At 43.5% G+C, this 25,591-nt stretch overlaps 1 protein-coding gene across 1 annotated transcript in view; it reads right to left on the bottom strand.

Annotated features, from left to right (window-relative positions):
* Window positions 1-25,199, bottom strand: part of SNX30 (sorting nexin family member 30) — a 56,040-nt gene extending 30,841 nt beyond the window's left edge. The window contains exons 1-2 of the mRNA XM_053292513.1: window positions 24,723-25,199; window positions 1,763-1,951 (exon numbers count right to left, since the gene is read on the bottom strand). Of these exons, the coding sequence (XP_053148488.1) occupies window positions 1,763-1,951; window positions 24,723-24,896 (363 nt within the window). The 5' untranslated portion in view covers window positions 24,897-25,199. The remainder of the gene's footprint in view (window positions 1-1,762; window positions 1,952-24,722) is intronic.
* Between the last annotated feature and the right edge of the window lie 392 nt (window positions 25,200-25,591).

Below are 25,591 nucleotides of genomic sequence, written 5' to 3'. Positions count from 1 at the left end.
TCCCCTAGGTCAAAGACCTGACAGGGCAAGTGGAAGGGGAAATAGCTATTAAGTTTGTTTTCCCTTCCTCTGTAACAGCCTGCTGACCTGCCAATGCTATTTCTTTTTTTGTTACTCACCACCACTGGGATACCTACTCCCTGCTGAGAACACACACACACACACACACACACACACACACACACACACACCGTCATCTCTCCACCCCTCAAGCCAAATTAATATGAGAGGTAGTCTCAACACAGACCACAAAATCCTTTAAAATGTTAGCTGCCCACAGCCCTCAATCCCACCACCAAAGGCCAGCCCCCTTTGGCAGCCGCCTATAGGCGGCCTGCCACAGGCTGTGCCTTCTAGCAAAAGCTCCACAGGTGTTGGGAGTTGACAACCAGCTGCAATCACCGAGATGTCAAGACCAATAAGCAGGAACAAAGAGCTTAGGAAGACAACAAACGAAGTCTGTATGTTGGGGATCTCCTCCCAAACAAGCAGAAACAGCAACAGCAGGATGGAAAGTCTGCAATTGAGCAGGTAAGAGAAGAAGTCTGCCACAAGCTGCCTGGAGTACACACGAATGCTTGTAATAGCACCAGACAAATAAATATATATCGACTACACAAGTGAACCGATAAACCGTCGTGCAGAAGATGACCCTTGCATGCATCCACAGAACAAGCCTCCCTCCATGCGATTTGGGTTTCTTAATGCAAAATATGGAGAGGGGCATGGAGAAGCGTCATCCATAAACACATTATTCAGCAATACATCTAGACCACAATCATTAACAGTTCCTGTAACACCAGACATTTATCCTTGGGAATACCAGGGTATATTACTGCCTACTCAGAATCTATGTTCTACAATTTACATTTGGAAGTGACAGTTAAGAAGGTTTACAGGAAGGGAAGCTATGACGATTCAGTATTAATGGTCAATTCAAACACTGTAGGTGGGGCCACTAAGAAGTGCCTCCATGAGAGGGCTCATAACATCAGTAAGTTACTTACTACAGTGGTTTGGCAAAGTTAGACAGACTCTGGCCCAGTCGCCACCAGAAGAGTGTACAGTGGCGATGTGAGGCCATTCCACCTAATCCAGCCAAAACTGATTCACACATGCATGTTTATCACTTGATGACTGCAACATCAAATAGATAACCCATTCACACATGCAGGCTGTCAGAGAGATAAGATGAAAAGAATTCTCCATTCACCTCACATACCCATCCGTAACACATAGTACTCCAAAGACATCTGTGCATGTATTCAGCTTCCTGTCATCAAACAGACAGGCATCAGAGAAATAAAATTATGTGTACACATGTGTGAATCAGGTCTATGAGGAAAGCCACTTATCAGTGCTACAATTCCTCACATGCAGATAAATATTTTGACAGCTCCCAATGCTGGGGGCCATAATATTTTTCAACCAGCCCTAAGAATACTAAGCGTGGGGCAGTTGAGTTATATAGCAACTAACATTTTTAAAAACAAGACAAACCAAAGCAAAGTCTTTAGAGGAAGAGATTAGGCAGCCCAGCTCAAAATCACGTACAACTCACCAAGGAGGAAATAACCCCCGCCAAGGGAAGCCTTTTTATAGTAGTGGCTTGCAACACCTTAATTAATTGGTGATGCAATAGAGTGCACAGGATACAGACAACAGGAAAATAAGAGATGATAGGCCGGAATCCAAGAAAACCAAAATAAAGAAGAGAAAGGCCTCCGTTAAAAGGCACAAGAACCACATTGAATCATAGTACCTTTGTTGTGACCCTGTATGTGATGTAGGTTTCCATTGTACAGACATGTTTTTTTGGATCATCCACAGTGACAAAGAGGTCTCTCATCTCACCATCCAAATCATCATCCAGCTGCAGTCTGTTGAGAAGTGAGGAGGAAGAGGCCGGGCTAGAAGTGTCCACAGGAGTACCATTGGGCAAACTGAGATCCTGAAAAGTGGGGTGGCGGGGGGGGGGGGGAGAGATCAGGGAGGAAAGATGTTACTGAGTTTTAAAATCATCATCAACAAAGGCCAGTTACATAGGGGAGACTAAACACCCAATTTGTTTTGCTAAACTTGCAGACTAGTAATAATTCTTGGCATTTATATATTCCTACGAATATTTATATATCACTTTTCAACAAAAGTTCCCGATGCGGTTTACACAGAGAAATAAATAAATAAATAAATATGGATCCCTGTCCCCAAAGGGCTTACAATCTTTAAAAAGAAATATAAGATAGACAGCAGCAGCAGCCACTGGAAGAATGCTGTGCTGGGATTGGATGGGGCCAGTTGCTCTCCCGCTGCTGAATAATGTAAGTCACCACTTTTTAAAAAGGTGCCTCTTTGCTCAGTTAGCAAGGGAATACAGCTCATTTGGGTGTGGAATACTTTGCATACATTATCTTGTTGCAATTCTAGCCTCCTAAGGAAGGCCGTAGTCATCCTCATCATAGATTTGGGCAGATGAGTGAGACAGACTTGTCCCAGGTCACCTTGTAAGCTCATGGCATAGATCAACCCTAAAAACTCATGAATTACAATCAAATGCTTTAGGTATGTATAATAATTCTATATACAAGCAGACCTCACATGAAAAGCATTCTCTCTTACAGGTGAAACTTGAAAAATTAGAATATCGTGCAAAAGTCCATTAATTTCAGTAATGCAAATTAAAAGGTGAAACTGATATATGAGACAGACGCATTACATGCAAAGTGAGATAAGTCAAGCCTTAATTTGTTATAATTGTGATGATCATGGCGTACAGCTCATGAAAACCCCAAATCCACAATCCCAGAAAATTAGAATATTACATGGAACCAAGAAGACAAGGATTGAAGAAAAGAACAATATCGGACCTCTGAAAAGTATACAGTATACTGTGCTTGATTGGCCAGCAAACTCGCCTGACCTGACCCCATAGAGAATCTATTGGGCATTGCCAAGAGAAGGATGAGAGACATAAGACCAAACAATGCAGAAGAGCTGAAGGCCGCTAATGAAGCATCCTGGTCTTCCATAACACCTCAGCAGTGCCACAGGCTGATAGCATCCATGCCACGCCACATTGAGGCAGTAATTGCTGCAAAAGGGGCCCAAACCAAGTACTGAATACATATGCATGCTTATACTTTTCAGAGGTCCGATATTGTTCTATTCTACAATCCTTGTCTTCTTGGTTCCATGTAATATTCTAATTTTCTGGGGTTGTGGATTTGGGGTTTTCATGAGCTGTACGCCATGATCATCACAATTATAACAAATTAAGGCTTGACTTATCTCACTTTGCATGTAATGCGTCTGTCTCATATATCAGTTTCACCTTTTAATTTGCATTACTGAAATTAATGGACTTTTGCACGATATTCTAATTTTCCAAGTTTCACCTGTAAGCATGCTAATGTGCAGGCCAAATCTTTCACATACTGCACTAGTCATTCTAGAACATTAGGACATGGAATCTCTGCCTATACACTAAGTCACCCTTTTACATCTGCAATTTTTTATCAAAGAATAAATTTCAATATTCCAAGCAGTATATTGCATGGAATTATTCAGGCTTCAGTTCTATTATAAGACCACTACTTTTAACAGTATCCAGGAAAACAGTATTCAGCCACACCTTCCCCCTGCAAAACCCCCAACATTTAGAGCTTCAACATATCCTACAGTCTAAGCTTTGTTTCACCCAAAAGAGACCACATGCAATCATCTTCCTGTTCTATTAACAAGTGGCAGTTTCTGCCATAAACCTCAAACCAGGTGAAGAATTATCTCTGGTTTATGCAGCAGATGGCCTAGCTGCTACAGATCAAGCTGACTCAGTTAGCTGTAAGAGTCCTGTAGACTCCATTTTCATTGTCATAACAGCTATTATACTTGGGCTGTGAAAAACTAGTTCCAGAAGAATGTGCGCAAAAGAAGATTAAGATGAGAGAACACTTATTCATATTAATTCAACACACGATTGCTTCAAGAAACCAATTTTATACTATATTTCTGCCCCACCAAAGAACAATTCCAATATCAAATCCTGCAAGGGCTACAGATTAGAGCCGTTTGGCTGAAGGTAAGAGTTATGGACTTTCATATCTGGGACAGCTTTACAAATAACATCCCATGTGGTCCGAGAACCACCAGGCAGTTGTACACCTTCCAAAATGTGCAATTGTTAACCAAAAGTCATCCACTGGGCTGACAAAGAGAAGCAGCGTTTGTTAATTCCAAAGTTCCCTTGGAGGAGCACAAGTCACCCAAAGCAGGGTGGAAGGCTCAGACTGCACTTCCTCTTGCCAAGCTTCAGGTTTTGTCATGCACAAAGGAACCAAGGAATATCAAAGCATTTGCCCTGCCAAGAAGTCAGGAGGTTTTTGAGTTAAAACCTACACAGATGGTATGCTTTAAGAAAGGCTTCAATGCTTTCAACACCACAGCAGTGACTTCATTCTCCCTGGGCGAACATGACTAAAAGTCTCCATGAGCAAGTGCTGTGACTGCTCGCCCAAGTGGCGCTCCGGCCATGAAGGTGTTGGACCTTCCCTCCCAGGCTCCTGGTGACCTCTAAATTCAGCTTGTCAACAGGCCAGTCCCTTTAAAAAGAGACCTGCACATTCCACACAAGAGCCAGAGAAGTTTTAATAACTGCTGGCTTTATGTTTTAAGGGCAGAATGGTCACTTCTTTGCCCTGGGACTTTTTACATTAGATTGGATTCCTGCACTGAGCAGTGGGTTGGGCTAGAGGATCTTCAAAGCAAAAAAGGCTATGACTCTTGAAGCATCATCTGGAGACTTTACAAGGAGAGGAGACAGGGGCGAAACAAGGTTGGAGTGGGCCTAGAGACAAGATTTTAAAATGCCCCCCCCCTTCACTGAAGCTCAGCTCATGAAGTAAAGTGAAGTAAAGAAATCTTAAATGAGGCTGAATAGTGGTAACAAAAAGCATACATACACATACATATACACACAAATAACCTATGTGCCACAATAGAACACCATCCTAAATTATTTTTTAAAATGTTTTGTAAATGGAGGACGATGCAAGTCATTTAATGGTACTAGAGAAAGACATGCTGTTCTGGTAGCTCCAGGTCTTAACACTCACATCAGTTTCGGAGGATGAATACAACTGAAGGAAGCCCGGGCAGGTGTGTGGCTGGGGGAGTCAGCCATGTGACTTGCCTCTGCCCCCCCCAAGGCAGTGGGCCCCCAGACAACTGTCTCCCCTTGCCCTATTATAGTTACACCCCTGAGAGGAGAGCTGGTCTTGTGGAAGCAAGCATGACTTGTCTCTTTAGCTAAGCAGGGTCCACCTTGGTTGCATAGGAATGGGAGACTACAATGTGTGAGCACTGTAAGATCTTCTCTTTAGGGGGTGGAGGGGCTCTGGGAAGAGCAGAAGGTTCCAAGTTCCCTCCCTGGCTTCTCCAAGATAGGGCTGAGAGAGATTCCTGCCTGCAACCTTGGAGAAGTGGCTGCCTGTCTGTGTAGACAATGCTGAGCTAGATGGACCAAGGGTCTGACTCAATATATGGCAGCTTCCTATGACTGCAATGTTGGCAATAGGGTGTTTACGATGCCAGACCTTCTACCAGCACACTCACTCCCAACTTCCTGCCATTGTTTAACCAAGTCAGAGGAAGAGTTCTGTAGAATTTAAGCTATCTCATTGCTTTGTGATTCATTCTAATAGGAGATAGTACAGTACACAGCTGCCTGCATCTGCCCGCCCACCTTCCAAACTCTCCCAGTCTGAAGGGCTACAATAACACCAGCTGATTAAGCAAAGAGACACCTTTCAAAGTGGCGGTTCTCTTACATATAGCGGGGTAGGGTGGGGGGGCAACTGGTCCTATTTAAGAGCAAACCCTGTGATTGTTGCTGGTGTCTCCCTTGTGTTTTTTTTTAAACTGTGTGCCCTTTGGGGGACAAGGAACCATCTTCTTGTTCTTTTTCTATGTAAACCACCATGTAAAGAATGTTTTGAGCAGTGTATAAGTAGATGTGGATCCCACATCTGCTGTCTGTGAGATCCAAGGCTCCTGGGACAGGCAGATGGGACAGGGGTGAAGTGGGGACTACCAGAGCCACTCTGCCAAAAGCTCAGCAGTTCTTTTTCATACTTGGTATCAGAGATGCTTAAGGATTTCCAGTGGATATCGGAGGAAGGAGGTGAAGTTTCAACTTGCTCAAATATGTACCTGAAAGCAGGAAACTAAGTCGACATGAGAGATTTTGAGACACACAAGTTATATTGATGGCTTGATGAGCTTTCTCTACACACTGTAGCAACATTGGTAACATTTACAAATATGACCAATATCGATATACCACTTTTCAACAAAAGTTCCCAAAGCAGTTTACATAGATATAAATAAATAAAAAGGCTCATTGGAAACCACACAGCTACTTGCATCTATCACCCCACCCCCCGCCATACACACACAGCCCAACCCACCTACCAACCTGTAGTTCCCACACCACTCCCCACTCCGCATATTTATTTGGAAGTAAACGCCCACTGACTTCAGAAGTCACTTTAAAGGAAAAAGGAGCAGGACTGCTACCTCACCCTGAGAACCTGACCCCCTCAAACTTCCAGCTCATCCTTTTTCTGGCCATCCCTCATGCACAAGCTTTGGTCCATTGCCACGCACTTCTCTAACTCGTTCCACCCGTGGAAGAGAAATAAAGAAGTCTGACAACACTCCTGGCTTTTCCCAAAAGGACGACCAGCCGAAGCCCATTCTTCATTGAGGGGAGGGAGGGAGGTACGCCGACTGGAACCCCAAGAGGAAGGGGAAGCGAGTGAGCTGCACAAAGAGCGTGCGCTCCCCGCCCCTTTCTTAGCCCCGACCAATTGGGGCTCTCCTTGAGCCTGTGCTCGGGGGTGGGACAAAAAGCCCGTCCCCCAGCACAAGGCTGTGGCCATGCTGAGTCTGCAAACACTCCTGCCTTTGCTTCCTCTCTTTCCGTGCAACTTGCCCTTCCGTGTAGGTATTAAAAGGGTGGGAAAATGAGAAGTCAGAATCATGCAAATGATAAGACAAAAAGAAAGGCAGCAGTTAAGAAACAAGACATAGTGCGGGGCTCTAGGTTAATCCGGCACTGCCTCCTCCATTGTTGTGGTGGGGATTTACCTCCCAGCCGCAGACCACCACTCAAGTCTCCGCGGACCCACAGTGGTTTCCGGACCACTGACTGAGAAACGGTACTCTAGCCTACCCCACAAATGTGATTGAGAGAGGTTTAATGTTTAATGTTTGCTTTTAAATGATTCCAATTGCAATGATTTTAATGTTCATAATATTATTTTAATTGCGTTATAGAAGTCTGTTAAATAAACAGATAAACTTAAAACTTGAAACCCCTTTACCAACTGCTGGTCCGGGAAATTATGCACGAAGAATGTAGTGGTCCTTGACCCCGAAAAGGTTGAGAAACACTGGGCTAGAGCAAGTTCTCAGCCTCTGGGTCATTTCTCCCTCCATTGAGGTTAGACAAAGGAGACTATTAGACAGACAAATTGCTTGAACTCAGAACTTAGGGTAAGATTTCAGATCACCACCAGTTTATGGGACACAGTGAGAACTGGTTAAGAATGTGTCCTAACTTCATACCAAGAGCGAAGTTCCAGCGGTATGTGGAGACCTTGGCTGTGCCACACTGTTTCTGCCTGTGGCATTTATGTTTATCAGCTTGCTTACTCAAGTAACATTTTATTATTGTAAGGTAACGCCAACAAGCTATTCATTTGGTAAACAAAGGATATTTAAAGAAGCGGGAAGAACATAAGAATGGTTGCCATCATTCCTCCGTGGAATTGGATAACATCCATGCCATCTAACTGTATGTTAGGCTGGAGAGAGGGAAACCCCTAAAATCATACAAAGCATTTCTTATTTATACACAAATGGTTACACAACAAGTTTTAAGATTATGTCAACAAAGTTTCTAGTTAACCCAAACATACCCTGAGGCAAGCCTCTTCAAGATATGCAAGCAATGAGCAAAACAGGAAGGCTACTGAAGGCAGGAGTCAATGAAGGGAGGCTGTGCTGGTTCAGATCAAGCCAAGAAGAGGAGCCTGACCAAGATAGCATGCAGTCTTAGGGCAGGAAGTTGACTTCTGCTGAACGATAAGTCACAAGATAGATGCATTTTGAAGACGGGAGAGGAAGTTTGGCCCCAGTTTATTTGTAGATGGAGTTACTCTCTCAATTCTATCCCTAGTCAGGTTTTGGGGGTTTTTTGCCATAAAATGTTCAGCAACAGGTTTCCCTGGATAGACCTGAACCCCGACAAAAAGGCATCACCTAAATTCTAAAGCCAAGTTATTTGTTTACTACTGCAAATGCTGCTACCACACTGGAGCCTTTCAGCACAGCCAAGCATTGCCTTTCTGCAATCAGCAGGAAGCAGAATTGGAATCATGGTCCCAGAGAGCACTTAATATAAAGCAATATTACTAAGCAAAAATCCTTGACCTTCTATCAATAAGAACCTAAGAACAGCTTGCTGGGTCATGCCCAGCACCTATCTAGTTCCACATCCTGTTTGACACAATGACCCACCCGATGCCTCTGAGAAGCCCAAAGGCAAGAGATGAGGGCATTCCCACTCTCTTGCTGTTGCTCCCTTGAAATGGTATTTAGAGGCATCTTGCCTCTGACTGGCCTATAGTCATATGACTAGAAGCCATTGATAGACCTGTCCTCTATGAATTTGTCTAAACCCCTTTTAAAGCCATCCAAGTTAGTGGCAGAGAATTCCATGGATTAATTATGCACTGTGTGAAAAAGTATTTCTTTTTGTCGGTTCAAAATTTCCTTGCCATCAGTTACATGGGATGACCCCTGGCTCTGGTGTTGTGAGGGAAAGAGAAAGGCTTCTCTCTATACTCCATGCATAGTTTTATACACTTCTATCATGTCTCCCCATAGTTGCCTCTTTTCCAAACTAAAAAGTCCTAGATGCTGTAGCCTTGCCTCATAAGGAAGGTGCTCCAGGTTCCTGATCATCTTGGTTGCCTTCTTTTCCAGTTCTAGAATATCATTCTTAAGACATGGTGACCAAAACCGTACACCGTACTCCAAATGTGGCTGAACCATAGATTTGTAAAGGCATTGTATTAGCATTTTTGTTTTCAATCTCCTTCCCAGGGCTGATAAAAATCAATATTTTTTAAAGTTCAAAAAAGGAATTTAAAAAAATTTAAATCAAATTTTAATCTAACAATTTATTTTTTAAAAACCTAGGTAAAAGATATGAATGTTAACCATAACTCCTAATTATATCCTGTGAACTTGTTAACAGCAGTATATGGGGTTGAGAGAACAGACCTGATCAATCCAATTCTGCAGGTATTGTACACGCAGTGCACACGCGCACATGCACACGCACACACACACAGAGTGTATCGCCCCTATCTTTCTCTCTCTAGAACTGCAAAGACATATGTTCAACACTCGTATAACCAGTGTACACAGATACAGATCTTACACAAGTTGTTCTAGTAAGAACTAGTGAGCCTATTTTCCTTTCACTGTCTACAACTCAACTAAATCTGGTTCAAATCGAGGTCCACAAGTTAGATCTCTTGCATCTCAAATGTTCATGTGTCTACCATCTTGGATCGAGGTGGATGACATCATTACAAACTGCACCAGTGAGGTTTCCCTGTGTGTCACTCACTGCAACTGTACCCAATTTGGTTCAGATGGGTTACACAGTCCATAAATTAGCCAGCTTGTACCTCAGACGTTCACACGGCCACTATATTGGATTGGGTTGGACGACATCATCAGAACCTATGCCATTGAGGTGTCCCTATGTGTCCCTAAAGCTGTAGCAAATTTGGTTCAAATTGGATAAGCAGTTTACAATTTAGCCCACTTGCACCTCAAAAGTTTATGCATCTGCCATCTTGAATCAGTTTGGATGACATCGCAAACTAAGTTGTTGAGGTAACCCATGTGTGTCACTCACTTGCAACTGTATCTAATTTGGTTCAAATTGGTTAGACAGTCCACAAATTAACCTGCTTGCTCCTCAGTTGTTCATGCGGCCACCATCTTGAATTGGAGTGGATGACATCAAACACCATGCCATTTGGGCATCCCTATGTGTCCCTATAGTAGTAAATTTGGTTCAGATTGGTTAGGCAGTTCACAAGTTAGCCCACGTGCGCCTCAAAAGTCCATGCATCTGCCCTCTTGGATAGGGGTTGATGGCATCACAAGTGTTGCAAAGTTGAAACAAGCTGGCAATTTACAAATGTTGAGTGTTGCTCATCTTAACTCAGAGTCTTAATTAAAGGACTGCCTGTATGCAGGTTCCTATTAACTCTGAAGACAGAACATACTGCATTTTTATTACTGCTTCACAAACATCACCACAACAATTCTAACTCACAAGATGCTTTTACTATTCCATCTTCCCACACTCTTGTGGCAACTACTTTGTGGCAAACCAATGGCCCAGGGATTGCCGTGGGGGGTGGGTTTAACAACAAAAAAAGCTTCTCTATTCACTCAACTGAGGGCAACTTACTTGTCACAAGTGACATGCTATCTAGAAGCCAGTGTTACATTTTATATGCACACTAATTTTCTGATTTTAGAAGAGCATCATTATGGCAGGGGGAGAGGCATAAACAGTGGCAGGAAGGCACATTTATACAAGAGGGGAGTCTTGACAGGAGGCTGGGGAGAGATAGCCAGCAACATGGGCCTCCTCTCCAGCCCACCTAAATCATCATACTAATGTAACAGTTAGAAAACTTTGTATTGCCACCATCAATCCAATCCTACATTAATCCTCCTTAGATGAGATGAAATCTAGATACAGCAGCACCAACACAAACTGTAAATTCTATTCCAGAATCCTAATCTAGGCCTTTGGAATAAGCACCTTTGCTATTGAGAAATTCCAACCCCAGCTGAACTCACATACTATAACCTTATTTGGATAATCCCATAGATCATACACAGCCCTCTGACTTTTACCAATTTGGTTGGAATACCTCAAGTTGGACAGTTACCAAATGAGAAGTGGACAAATGCCTGCTGAAAACTGAAGGCTCCCTCATAGATAAATGAAAAGCTGGTGAGACTTGGAAGTAATACGCACAAGGATGAGTGGCTGGCTGGCATTTGATTCCTGTCTAGCTGTATATGGCTGGAAATCAACTAACAGAAGGAGTAAGTGGCAACTCAATCCCTCTGGTGTTCTTCATCTGGAGAGAGGGAACTTTCCCAGATCGGGAGAGACAGACCCTGTTTTTCCATGTGCTAAGTGCACCACGTAACCCTCAGTCAAGTTCATGAAGAACCATTCATTTCAGATGCTGACACGTTTAGGAGTTAACCGAAATCAGACCATTAACGTTCTGCTGTATTAATACACCCCCTCAACCACTATGCACACCTACCATGCTAATTCTAACACAGACCAACTCATTTAACTACCAACATTAAGCAGAAACAGGCACAGATGACAAATAAAAGATCAGAAAATATTGCCTGGCTTCTATATTACATGAAAACTACTTTCGATGCCAGTCAAGACTCTCCCCTCCCCCACCCCATTTTTTAAACTACAAACTCAAATAACTCTTTACCCCATGTGTAGCTTAAATGCCCACTCATCCAAACACTTCCATCCTACCTTTTCTGGCAGATGTATAATAATTTGAAGTCAGTCAACAGCTGTCAAGTTAGCACAGACAGAGGTGAACAGATTTACTTGGCAATATGGCCCATTTCTCCCCAGCGTGAGCAGCATCCCCACCCACCAAAAAATAGCATCACCATAAAATCCCTCTGTTAATAGAGAGAGCTGCTTTGCAGTGTTAAATTCTTGTGTGCTTCCCAAATAATCCTTCAGTGACACACACACACGCAGCTTCTACATCAATTTAATATAGGGCAGAGTCTTGGCATATTTTGTTTGGCTCAGAAAGCAAGCAGCACATCAGTCGCAATTCAAGACAGACCCATTTCTATTCTACCACTTTTACCTCAAGCACTGTATTGCTAGTTGCTGTTTGGAAGAGATAAGCTTAAGTGGTGGCTGGTCTTCACTGAAATTCCTTCTCAGATATGCAAACCTATGGAACACGGGCTGCTCACTACAGGCCAGCATCTCCATGATTTCAGCAAAAGCCCTGCTGCTTGTGGGACAGAAACTATTCTTTCTCTTTATGGATAATTTGCGGGAGAAAAAGAGGTTAGTTTCTCCCATATACCTGCCGGAACACACCCCACTCAATTCAACCCACAGCGTTAGAGGAAAGCCACCCAGTTTCTCTCCTACAAGCAGGGCTTTTGCCACACTGTGGTCTCCCAAAAAGGCACAGTGGAAAGTCAAAACACTTACCTTTCCCTTCTTCCATATAGAAATTTTGAGAGGGAAATAAGGATGGATGGTTTCTTTGCCTTCCCACCAGGGTTTTTCAGGTAATAGCAAAAGCACAAGGGCAAATCCCTTCCTTGCCCAATGACTCTACACGTGACGGCCTAAATATATGAAGGCCCAGAACAAAAAAATTGGTATGTCTCCCCATTTTTTTCTTTCATTTTTTTCCAGTGGAAAGAGTGACAGTGCAGAATGAAGCCTTATTTTCCCCTATTTTTACAACTGGCAAAAAAAAAAAAAAGATGTTTAGGTGCTTTCGGCAGCAGCAGTTTGCTGCTCCATCTTCAGTGCTGGGAATGTTAAGAACTGTTTGAGCAATTTGAAGTTTCACAAGTACACAAAACAGCACAATTTTATGTGCCAAATTACACATACATTTGATGTTCTTAAGGCATGAAGTAAGTTTAAATTGAAATATATGCAGTATTTCTTATCCAACTTTCCCTCAAACAACCTTTTCTCCATGGCTTCAAGATACTTTCCATTTTTAACTAGGACTCTGGGAAGAAAGGAAATCAGTGGTAACCACAACTAATGCCTTAATAGCCAAGCCATAGGTTTTTGGTTCTCTGGGAAAATAAGTCATCGGGAGTGTAAAGCACCATTGAAGAAAGAGCTCCACTGGCTAGTGATCAGTTTCAAATTTCAGTTTAAGGTGCTAGTCTTAGCTCTGAATGGCTTAGGCTGGAGTACTGGAAAAGCACAACTTTCCCCATATGAACCAGTTAGACCTCCTTCAAGAGGTCCATCAGGCTAATTCTATTTGCAGTGTTTAGGAGTTACATTCATTTTGTCAGGCATTTGAAGTGGAACTGGACTAGATCCACTGTAGTTTGCCAAGGTTGTTCTATTATGAGCAATTTTAATTAAGAAGCATGATATTCCTGACTGATTTTAAGTGTGCTCTATGTTTTTTAAACCAACCACATGCTTCTATAGAATCTCCAAGATAGCTCACAATACATTCCATACCCATCCCATATAAACTGTAATTGTTAAAGCCAATACCCAGCATTAAAAAAACCAAAAACCTAAGATCATCAAGCCTGCAGCAGCTATAAAACAACCTCAGTTCAAGGTCAGCCTTGCCCCATGTAGCCTGCTGGAATAATGATTTTATCAGCCGTATCCATTCCGCTACTGACTCCAAGCACTGATTCAGCATTCCACCACCCCCACCCTCCACCCCCACCCGATTCAGATGAAAATAAGGGAGTTTGGTATCATTGGCATATGGACATCAATGCACTTCAGCTGACCTCCTTCAGCTAAGCCTCACAGAACACCAGAACATCACTGCTATGAAGCAACACCACATCCATCCCAGGGGCAGTTGCCAAGGGCTGCAACTACTACAAATACATATATTCATATAATGCTTTTCACATTTTCAAAGTGGTTCACATAAAAATAAAGATAGGTAGTTACTTGCCCCCAAAAGGCTCACAATCTAAAAAGAAACACAAGACGGACACCAGCAACAGCCACTGGAGGGCATGTTGTGCTGGGGATGCATAGCTGCTTTCCCCTCGGAAGCAAGTCACCCCTTTAAAAGGTGCCTCTTTGCTCAGTTAGCAGGTGTTTCTTTTTAGACCAAGAGTTCCTTTAACACAAAAAGTCATCTTCTCATTCCTTCTTATGTAAACCACATTGACAACTTTTTTGAAAAGTAGAATATGAATACATTTCTTTAAATATCATTTTGGCTCAAAGTGAAGTGTGCCTCTAATTTTAATCCACAAAAAACCCTAACTAGGATTGGGAAATGCAGCCATGAGATGCCTACTTTCCCTGCTCCACACCTCCAGAACTCAAGAGCCCTTCATTTGCTGCACCTGCCATCTTGAGTACCCTGTGAGAGTCCCATGCTATTTAATTCTCTATAGACCATTCCCAAATTGTACTATGCCATTTTTTAAAATACACAAAATTCAAGAGAAATGGAAAAAATAATTCTATTTTCTGTACAGTACAATTAGTAATAGCAAATATGCATCATGGGGATATGAATACAAGAGTGATTTTTTTAGCTTTAACAAAGGACAAGCCAACCTAAATCTCTCCCATTTTCAAGACTTTCAAATAATTCTTTTTTAGTACATGCATATTCATGAAGCACCTTGAAGGCTTCTGTGTAGTAGCTGATGCAAAGGTCATCATACAATATTACTTTTCCTTCCCCATGCCTCAGGACAACTCATCAGTCTCGGACTGTAAATCCTATTTGTTATACATGGAGCTGCATACAGAGGTGGCTACGGTTTAGCAAAGTTTTAAGACATCGGCTCCTAGGCCCATGGAATGACAGTTGTAGAAATAAATGCCAATTTGTTTTACATCAGTAGGGTATTTTCTTCCATTAAGAGGAGACTGCTTTGTTGAAGATGTTAAAGAATCCAAAAGGACATTTCATTTCACTGGGTTAAAATAAGCAACATCTGAGCATATGCCAACACAGTGGAACCTGCAGGAGTTCTCTCCTTAGTCTTGCCAGCCACACAAGTACAATTAATCTCACATTCACAGCAAAAATGGTAAGAACCCCAAAGCACTGGGTTCAGGATTCAGATTTGTATATTTCTTTATACAAATGAGAACTGTGAGCAGTAGAGATTCATCTGGCTAGTTACACATTTTGTGGCATCACCAAGTAGAGACGCTTTCTTATCTAGGATGGAAGTCATTTACCAATGCTAAAGGGAGACTCTGTTTGACGGAGTCATGGGCATGGCTACAGCAGAGCATGCGCACTACTAACCTAAACCTTTCAAGTACCATGCACGACAAGTGCTGGGAGCTGCACTGCATTCCCGCCTCCTGTTTGCTTAGGGGTGCCCCAAAAACCACACCCATGGTCTCAGAGACCCTGTGTTATACCTGTAGGTCTAGAAGCTAATTTGCAAGTTTAACTTTCTCACAGGCCTGGTGTTTTCCTCTACCCAGATCCTTATTCCTAAACTTGTACTAAAACCTCTTTGTATTTTGACTGTGTGGGGTTAGTAGTGTCTTTGAATGTTCTGGAGGGAGTTTAATCTGTGTGCCTATTTAGCTCATGCAGTTTTCCCTGAAACACAAGATGCTAGCTAGGTCTTCCCACCTTTGTAGTCAGAAAGGCTGGAGCCCATGATTCAGAATGAACAAACGCCAAGACCCCCAAGTCTTCCTTACTGGTATACCAGGTCCTTAGGGTGGCTTTAAGGAGGTAGTAGCAGCAGCAAGGACCCAAAGAGGAGGAATCTAGAAAGTGGGGGGGTGAACAGCCGCCAATTGGCCCTTGCCCCACCAAGGTCCTTATCGCACCATCTATGAGCCATTTGTGGCATTTTGTTATATGCTGCAAAATAAATTCAACAGAAGTTGGTCTTGAATTCCAATATGATATATTTTGTGTGTTTCAGATAGCCTTTTTGAAAACTTTACTCAGAACACATTTCTGTTATTAGTGTAAGGTTTACACAGATGAGGAACAGAGGCAGGCAAGGACAGCAAAGAAATAGCTTCAAAAAGCAGCAAAGTGCAGATATCTTTTTTTAGTAGTCAGGAATCTAAGTTCATATAACAAGAATAATGCCTCAGATCAGACCATCAGTACTTGAAGAACAGGAACTGCAGGCACCAAATGTGTGGAACATCTCAAAAGTATTGGGCTTTAGCTGTGTGGCAGAAAATCTTCTGGTGCACCACCAACTTAAGCTGTCACCCTCTGCCTCTGGGATAGAACTTTGCATATCAAACTTCATGGTCCATAAATGATGCATGTTACCTTTGCATTGGGCTTGCTGGGCAGCATCACTCTTGTAGCCGATTCTTGCTGTCCAGATTGTGCATGCCCACCCTCCATATATTTATAATACAGATTTATACATTGCTGTGGGGCATTGAAGCAGCTTTGCAGTTGCATCCACACTGTAAAACTGATATTGGGTCTCCCCAGTCTGTGATCTGAATGCAAGTTTTCCATGTCCAAATACCATTCACTAAACAGCATTATGTTCTCCCCACATTAGCTATAGCTGATGACTTGCAAAAATCCAGTTTGTCATGTATCCAATCCTCCCCACCACCCCCCATTTTGGCTGCCAGACAGTTCTTGAATTCAGATAGAAGAGAACAGTTCCAGGTCATGCCATTAGAAGTAGCTTGTTGAGTGTTTGGGACAAATATTTAAAAAGGATAAGCCCGGCTTTATCACCTTTGCATCAATTCTTAATATATACTTTTATGAACAAGAATATACTAAAAACTTTGTTCAGTGGAGAGAGGCTGGGTATAATCTGCAAAACATAACTACTGGAAAGACAAAAATGAAGTCTATGCAGGCTCTTTCCTTGGAATGGGTGATTAAACCTTCTTGGTTTCAATACTTACAAATAAGCAGCATGGTTCAGAAGGAAATACAAAAACAAGGTGGTAGTCTTAGAGATGACAGAATTTGAAACAACAACAACTAAAAATACCGAACATTTACTGGGTATTATATATAAGTTGCTAGTGAAGTATGATTTGGAATCAGAACAAGTGAAAGACTGTATGATTAAATGGATGCAGAATCTGAAAACAATAGATATGTAACAATGGGAATTTCAATGGAGAGTCAATATTACATTTACAGCAAATAATACTCTAGGAGAAAATTGGTATAAAATGTTTTTTCGTTGGTATACTACCCCAATGATGATTTCAAAGATAGACAATCAGTATCCTGTTAACTGTTGGAAGTGTACAAATCAGCTGGGGACCTTTTACCATATGTGGTGGACATGTTCTAAATCTCAGAAATTTTGGAAGTTAATTCATAGTACAATGAAGCAAATGTTAAAAATAGATTTTTGCCTTGCACAAGAGATCTTTTTGTTAAATATTAATTAGCCGTATATACCTGCAGAATATATGGTGTTATCTTTATATATGATAAGTTCTCCTCTTTACAATCCTTTAAAATTAAATTTAAATAATCCATTTCAGTTAATCTGAATCAATTCAGTTGAGAACTTACTCAATGTTGCTAAATTCTGTTATATTTGTGGTGTTATTCGGAATGAAGTTGTTAATTCTAAATGATTTTATTTTTGTAATTCTGCCCATTGGCTGTATTAATAAAGACTGACTCCACTTCTATACATGATAACTGCTGTGGAAATTTTGTATGCTGCCTATTGGAAAAAACCATATTTTACCGACATTAGAGGAGTGGTATCTTAAACTCTGGGATTACACTTCAATGACCAGGATTACTTCATACATAAAAAACAAATTGGAGGAGAAGTTTTATGTGACTTGGGAAACTTTTATACATCACAATGTGTTACAGGGGCTGATACCTCACCCGAGATTTGGATTCTCTTTGCTAATGAAGCCATGAAGCTGTATTCTTTAATATTAGCATGGCTTGATCATGATTAATTTACTTAACTGGAGGTTTTACCTAGATATTTTTAAAGGGTGGACTGAACTAAATTGGTGGTTTAGATAGTAGCTGATGTGACAGAGTTGAGTCCTGAAGTATAAAGTATAAAATACTTGAAGTATAAAATATGAGACATTATGTACTGTATCCAACTTTTTACTTTTTTCTCTTTTTCTGTTTGTTTTATTTTTGTATTTCTTTTTATACTCATTTAATTAAAAAAAATTAAAAAGAGGGAAAGAACACATTTCTGGGTTTAATCTAAACATGTGATGCACAATACCCCACCTGCTTCAGTGAGGCTTGAGCACCATTCCAAAGCATCCCTCTTCAGAAAGATCTGCAAGCTTGTCTATATTAAAGATGAAAACGCTGCTTTTTGTACTTCATCCACATGCTTTTGTTTTATAAGCAACGAAAGGCCTAACATGTCCCTATGGCTTCAACATTTATAGATTGGGATGGCCTCTGGACTGCATCCAGCCGTCTGCAGTTAATCAACTTGATCCTCTTTAGCCAATATCAATATGGAGGAGGCTACTGGAACACATTAAAGGGATAAAAAAATAATTCAACCCGATAAAGGCTAAGTAGCAATTTAGTTAAACTTGACAGCACAAGAAACATCACTTTACTCATCCCACAAGCCAGACATGGCTCTGCAGCTACCTCCTCCTATCAGGAACAACTGTGCCCCTGTCATGCAGATACAAACACACACTGCATAAAGATTAGGTTGAAGGGACTTGGTCTTCAAAGACTAAAGTGTTGGCCTTTGCAAAAGGTTTGCATTTTAAAATAGTGATTATTCAGGTACATAGAATGTAGCCATTTTTGTGCATTTGACAAGTAACATTGCACCAATTTCCATTAAGATACTGTTTCTTGCCAATACAATTAAATTTGAGAGCAGCAGTTTTGCTGTTTTCATTTCATACTGTAGAGGTGAGTGTCTAGCACTGAACTCACACTATTACTCCTGCCACTGAAATGCTCACAGAGTGGCCCTCAATTTCCACAACCCCCCAGAGCAGAAAGACTACGTACCTTCTCTATTAGGAACACACACTTGACAAAAACAGCTCTAAGATGCCGAACACATTTTTCTGCACATTGCATTATGACTCTCTGTGATCTAGACCCACCCCAGTCACTGGGCACTGCTAATAGCAGTTCTTTTCAGAGTTCTTTGCACACATATGCTAATCAGACAGCGCAGCCAAAGATCATGTCTGTGAAATACTTCAACTACACTGCACAACTGTCAAGTATGGATACGACACAAGTATTTTGGCCCTTCAGTGAGATCAAAGCAAGGTCACTCATCTAGCTCTCCGACTTAAGAGCACCTCACAACAAACAAAAAACAGATGGTCCAAAAAGGACGGTGTGTGTGTCAGAACCTTTCTAAATGCAACGTATTTGTAGCAAGACAAATAATTGATCCTAACAGATTATCAGAAATCAAGCATTTGCCAAAAGCAAACAGGTGTCATTTCAATATGGATTTCTCCTAGCAACCGCCACACACTTTATGAGTGCCTAGCAATACTAGAGAGTGTAACTTTCCTTCCTAGAGAGGATTCAACTGGACTAAAAGGAGAAGGCCTGACAGACAAGATATGGCTTTTAGTCTATGGTTCAGTTCCACTTTTAAAGGACAGATTTTAAATGCTAATCTAGAGCACCTTTTTAATTCAGTTTTCATTTTCCTACTTGTAGGCAGGGGGAAGAAAGATCTGAAGCATGAAGAAGTTTCCTGGTCACAGCTTGTGCAGCAGGAAACCATGTCACCAAAGATAAGGAGAAGGGAGGAAGAAGAGTGGCAGCAAGATCTTCTTAGTCTTTACTTCAACTCCAGAAGACTACAATGCAACATTTTAAGGTTCAAAGCAAGTAGACAGCCAAGGAGTTTTGCTCACCAACATTGCTGATCTTTTAAAAATATGCTCTCCAGATTAATGTACATTTACAATAGCAGCTGGACGGAGAGAAGTTTCTCACTCCATAAATCAAATATCCTAGTGCTATAAAGTTGATAGCTATTAGCTGCAGCAGATCCCTTCATAAGAAACTCATATCCACATACCAACCACATACAAAGGAATCTGACTGTAAAGAGGAGAGTCCTATACGGACGCTACAACTGTAATACAGGCCTACAAATAATACAGGCACTGAATCACAAGTTTAAGTATATTGAATACCAGAATGCCAGCTCTAGCTCCTCTTCGCAGGTAAAGGCTATAAGAACAAACTTCAGCAGCTAGAAGTGGGCATGGAACAGATTCCAGCAGTCCAGTTCAAATTCAAACCGGACCACTGGTATGTAAGCTGGTTCAAGTTGAACTGGTCCCCGGTTCGGTTTGACAGTCAAACCAGTTCAGAACCGGTTCAAGGGGTATGCTTGTAAAGGGAAATCCGGTGCCAATTCCCCTTTACAAGCAAAGGGGGAGCCTGGCTTTTAAAATACTTCTAATGGAAGCTGGAACGGGTGGGGGCGAGAGGGCACCTTCACATCGCTGGCTCCTCTAAACTCCGGACCAGGTCTGGCATTCCCAGCAGTGTGGCCCAGTTCCAGACTCCGTGCAGGCCATTTGCATAACCTCGGCACATGTGTGGAGGCTATTTGCATAATGTCATGCAAATTAATTAATTAATTATCAAATTTGTACACTGCCCCAAACTTTGGTCTCTGGGCGGTTAACAATAGCATAAAACAAGTTAAAAACATATACAAAAAAACTTAAATTTAAAAATAAACCAGAGATTAAAACCCAAAAAATTTAGGAAGCTGAGAAAGTTTGGGCAAAAAGATGGGTCTTCAGTTGTTTTTTAAAAATTGCCAGAGATGGGGAGGATCGTATCTCAGCAGGGAGCGCATTCCACAATCTCGGGGCAGCGACCGAGAAGGCCCGTCTCTGTGTAGCCACCAAACGAGTTGGCGGCAACTGGAGATGGACCTCCTCAGATGACCTCATTGGGCGGTGAGGCTCGTAGTGAAGACGCTTTCTTAGATACCCAGGGTCTAAGTCGTTTAGGGCTTTATGAGTTATAATCAGCACTTTGTATTTTGTCCAGAAACCTATTGGCAGCCAGTGTAACTCCATCAGTAAAGGAGTAACATGGTCTCTCCGAGATGACCCAGAGACCAACCTGGCTACTGCATTCTGAACCAACTGAAGTACATGGCCTCCACACATGCGTGGAGGCTGGAACCAGGCTGTGCTGCTGGGACTGCCGGACCCAGTCAGGAGTTTAGAGGAGCTGCTGGTGGTAAGGTACCCTCTTGCCAGCCCCACACTTCCCCAGCTGCCACTAGAAGTATTTTAAAGGCAGGGTCCCCCACCTTGTTTGAAAGGGGAATCCTCACCACCAGCTAGGATTCCCCTTTGAACCGCCAGACCAGTTCCATCCAAACAAGGGTCGACCAGCACTCTTCTTTGCGGGGCCAGTCCAATTCGAATACAACCAGCTTCACATATCCCCATCAGCAGCAGACACTATTGTTCAGTCCTACTTCTCTGCCCCCAACACCTGAAGCTAGCATAGCATCCAGGTCTACATCTGGAAACATCAGGAAGAGATTCTGATGTTGTTGTTTTTTTGAAAAAATAATTAGGCATTGTGGGAGAGCAACAACTTTCCAAGGTATACGCTTGCTAAGTCACTTCTGCAGCTGCAGTTCTGCAGCTTTGTGGCAAGCCACAGCCCACGCCTGTCTGCAGCAACCATCTCTGGTGGTAATTTTTTTTTTAAGGTTGAACACCCCGATTTAGAGCATCCAGCATTACAGTGTGTGCCCTTCCCTTGCCACTCTGGCAGTGTCACAACAGAACAAATGGAATGAGGGAGAACCGTTTACCCCCTCAATCTGCCACTCTGGACTAAAAGGAACAAGAAGCTGTGCTGGGCAGTGATGTTTCTAAGGAACTGTTTATGCAAAGATGTGTCAGAGTTCTTTGGAACAAAACTGTGTGGAAAGAGATTTCCCCAACCCTGACAAGGGTAGAAAGCTGGTAATTCAGTAGTGTTGTCTTCATGAAGCCCAGGTGTGAGGAACAGAGGTCTATTATTGTCCATGCACTTGGCACACATGATTGATATCTCATGGGAAGCCAATTACAGGACGTTGTACCATGAAGAACTGCAGCTTGTGCAGTGCTCTAGGTGCTTAATCACTGCGTACACCCCGTGTGTACCTGTTAGCAGGGATAAGTCCGAAAAGCTGAGCAAGTGCTCATGTTCCTAATACATAGCAGAACATTAATGCATTTGAACACATCCTCAGTTGAGTGTGAACCCCAACAAATTCTGAACAAAGCTATTCCTCACTTAGTTCACTCTTCGCTGCACCCACCTAGAGGAGGCACTGAGCCCAACACACACCCCTGCCCCTCATACACTCCTTAACAGCACGACCTGAGACACAGTCCTGCTCCACGCATTGTTTTTGCTTAGCATACCTAAGTGAGCACAGCAACCAAGTGCAGTGCTCAAGCCAAGCAAGTTGGAAGCTATCTAGACACCAGGTGATGCCCAAAGACAACAGAGATGCATATTTAGAAGACTTAGAAGACGTTAAGCGAGAAGTCAGCTTGGGTAGGGATCACCACTTGCTTGCTCACACACACTCCTCCCAGTTGGGTCTATTGTACTTTTCACTTGGGCATCAATATTTTACAGCTCAAGTAGTAGTCCTATCAAAAAATGCCAACAGTGGGAGAGATTCACCTCTGCGCAGATAAAAAGATGCTGACAATCTCTCAACCTACTCTGTCTGCATCCCACAGTACACCCACAGAGGAGTGGCCCAAGATACTCAAGCACCTATGGTGAAGCAAGAAGGTGCCACTTTACTCTCCAAATATTTTTAAAGGGTGCAGGAGTTGATGAGAGGAGGCCGGCTTCTGGACCGATAGAGGGGCCAAGGCAATGAGAAGATGCTGCCGTCAATAAGCATCTCCTTAAAGCCTTGCAAGGGTCAGAACATAAGCTCCCAGTTCGACTCTTGCAAATGCCAGATCTCTGAATAAAGAGGGAAAATTGGCAGCAGCCTCCTTCCTCATACAGCGCTCGGGAAAAGTCTTTGCAAGGACCAGAAGCAAATTGAGCTTGCCTGCTGGGATGGGGGTAGATGGATTGAGACGACAGCCGCTGCTTTGCTCCTCTTCCTCACTGCATCCCACACACTGCCTGTTCAAAAAGCTGAGGACAGGTGACACTGGGGTGAAAGGAAGCTTTTCTCACTTCCTGCCCCTCCAACTCCCCCCAAAGCATTCTGAACAGTTAAGAGGGTAGAATGTGGCAGAGTCAAGGAAGGGCAGCTGGTATGCTGCAAATAAAGTATTTGGGGGGCAGCAGCATATCCTGACAAGGTAAGGCAAACAACCCACCATCTCTGCCAATTCGCTGTCCTAGGCAACCTTGCCTCATTAGCAGGACACCACTGCAGCCACCTCAAATACAGGATGGGAAGCACATTAATGACTGAAAAACTTAGTAGAAAGCTATTCGGAAGCTACAATTTGGGGTACAACCCAATTTCCAAGACAGACACAAGACATTCACAGTTGACTAGACTACTCCAAAATGCCAACAAATATAAGCATTTTATTTCTGTCTCAAGTATGTATCACAAGGATGTTACTGAACGACAGTCTGCAATAATATTCAACAGTATGTTGGAGTATATTAGGCAAGTGTAAATGGCTTTTGTGCACCTTGAAAGTTGGCTTTGTAGCCTGTGGGCAACTCTTAAGAGGCAGAGGAAAGGAAAGAGACATTCTTGTTAGCATAAAGCCTCTGAACCTTCCTCTGAAAAAAAAAAAGGGGGTGTGTGTGTTAATATTTATATACCAATTTTCAACCAAAGAGTTTATGAAGGTGCTTAAATAGCAAAAGGAATGAGAAGATGGTTTCTTCTCCTAAGGGGGCTCACAATCTTTGACAACGGTGGTTCTCTTGTGTTAAAAGAACACAAGCGAGTCACCAGCAACAGTCACTGGAGAGATGCTACACTGGGCTGAACAGAGACAGTTGCTCTTCTTGCTGAACACCAGAGAACCCACCACTTTAAAAGATACCTCTTTGTCCAGTTAATATAATTGACAGCAGTAGAATAATCCAATCCAGGCTATCACCCTTAATCATGTGCCCAAATGACTATGATTGGACAGAGTCTGGCATTGATCCTGGAATCGCTTCACCATGCTCGCAGCTTACAACATAGCCTCCATCTGTGATGCCAGTGAAAGCCTCCCAGCGAAAGGAAATCGGCATGTATGTCCTCGGTGCGTTTTGAACACATGGCATTCACAAGTCCCACCACAGACTACAGTGGAGGTACCGTTGATAGTGCACACATAAACAATCAGCTTCTACTACTAACTACTCCATACATAGCACCTTCACGGCGCTCTTCTACAGAACAGAACCACACGGGGCCCGGCCTGCCCTAAGGGGCTTGCAAGCCGAAGAACTCAACAGAGAGAAGAGGGAGGCAGGCGAGGGCGGCCGGGGCACTGGAAGAGGGGTGTCAAAACCATGCTCGCCGTTTCACTAGGAGGCTGGGGTGGAGGGTGCGAGATGCAGTCTGCCAAATGCAAAGAGTTACTCTGCACTGAAGCGACACCAAATGCATCCCCTTGTCTTGCAATGCAAACACGTCCCCTTAGTTAGCTCAGCATCGTCGGTAGACGACATGATCCGATGTTCTGGCACAGCCAAGCACACACACACACACACGCGGCAAGAGCTAGGAGGGGCAGCAGGAGCCCTCTGCAGCTCAGTCACTCCTGCCCATTTGCCGCCCTCGAAGCCAGACCCCACCCCACCCCACCCCACCCCACAGACAGGCCCCAGAGAAGAAGGGGCTCCAGCCGCTGCTACCTTCTCGGCGATGCTGCGAGGCAGCTGCAAGTCCGGGCTGGGCGTAAGCTCCGCGTCCGCCTCCTCGCTGCTAGAGGCGGCCAGCGGGTGCGGCATGTCCCGCAGAGACTTGGGGCCGGAGGAAGGCAGCGCCTTGGGAGTCCCCGCCGCCTCGCCGCCCGCGGCTGCAGACATGGTGGAGGCAGAGCAGCCCCAGCCGAAGAAGCAGAAGGGAGACGAGCCGCGTCCGGAAAGCCTGGCCGCCAGGCGGAGGCCGCGCGGGATTTGCTGCCTGCTGCTCTCCAGCGGCCGCCTTGACGCTCGGGAGAGAAAACAAGCAGGAGCAACCAAAGCGCGCTCCCGCCCGCCTCGGCCGGCCCTTATCAATGCCAAGGAGAGCCGCCGCCACCTGCCTTCGAAAGGCAGGAAACTCCCACTCACTCGCCCAGGAAAGACACGGAAGATACAACGTAGCGACGGCGGCGCAGCGCCCGCAGCAATTTCACCCGGAGAGACTAGGCGCCGAGGCCCCGCCCCTTCGCCTTCGAGTGGGCGGCCATAGGCTGCCGCCTCTCTCTGTCTGTCTCCGTCTTCCCTATGTATGCATCAGGGGTCGACCCTGTTTTCTTGGACTTTCCCCTCTAAATCACTGCCTGCTCCTCTGCATTTTAGGGAGATCTTGGGGAGGGGGGGGTTGCGTTCAGCATAACACGTGAATGACTACACCTGTGTACAGATCTGTACGTTTGTACCCTGTACACTCATTGTTCGAGTGTTGAACATAATTTATGAAAGTGCCAAACGCCTGGTGGTGCTGCAGTCATGACTTGTATATGTGAATTGGCACCCCTGACAGAATTTATCTCCTTCCGTCCCCTCAAACACAGTGG

This window comes from Hemicordylus capensis, chromosome 2, assembly GCF_027244095.1.
Source record: "Hemicordylus capensis ecotype Gifberg chromosome 2, rHemCap1.1.pri, whole genome shotgun sequence".
In the NCBI taxonomy this organism is placed as follows: Eukaryota; Metazoa; Chordata; class Lepidosauria; order Squamata; family Cordylidae; genus Hemicordylus; species Hemicordylus capensis.
Note: the sequence above shows the minus strand (reverse complement) of the source record. Positions and strands in the feature narration are given on the sequence as shown.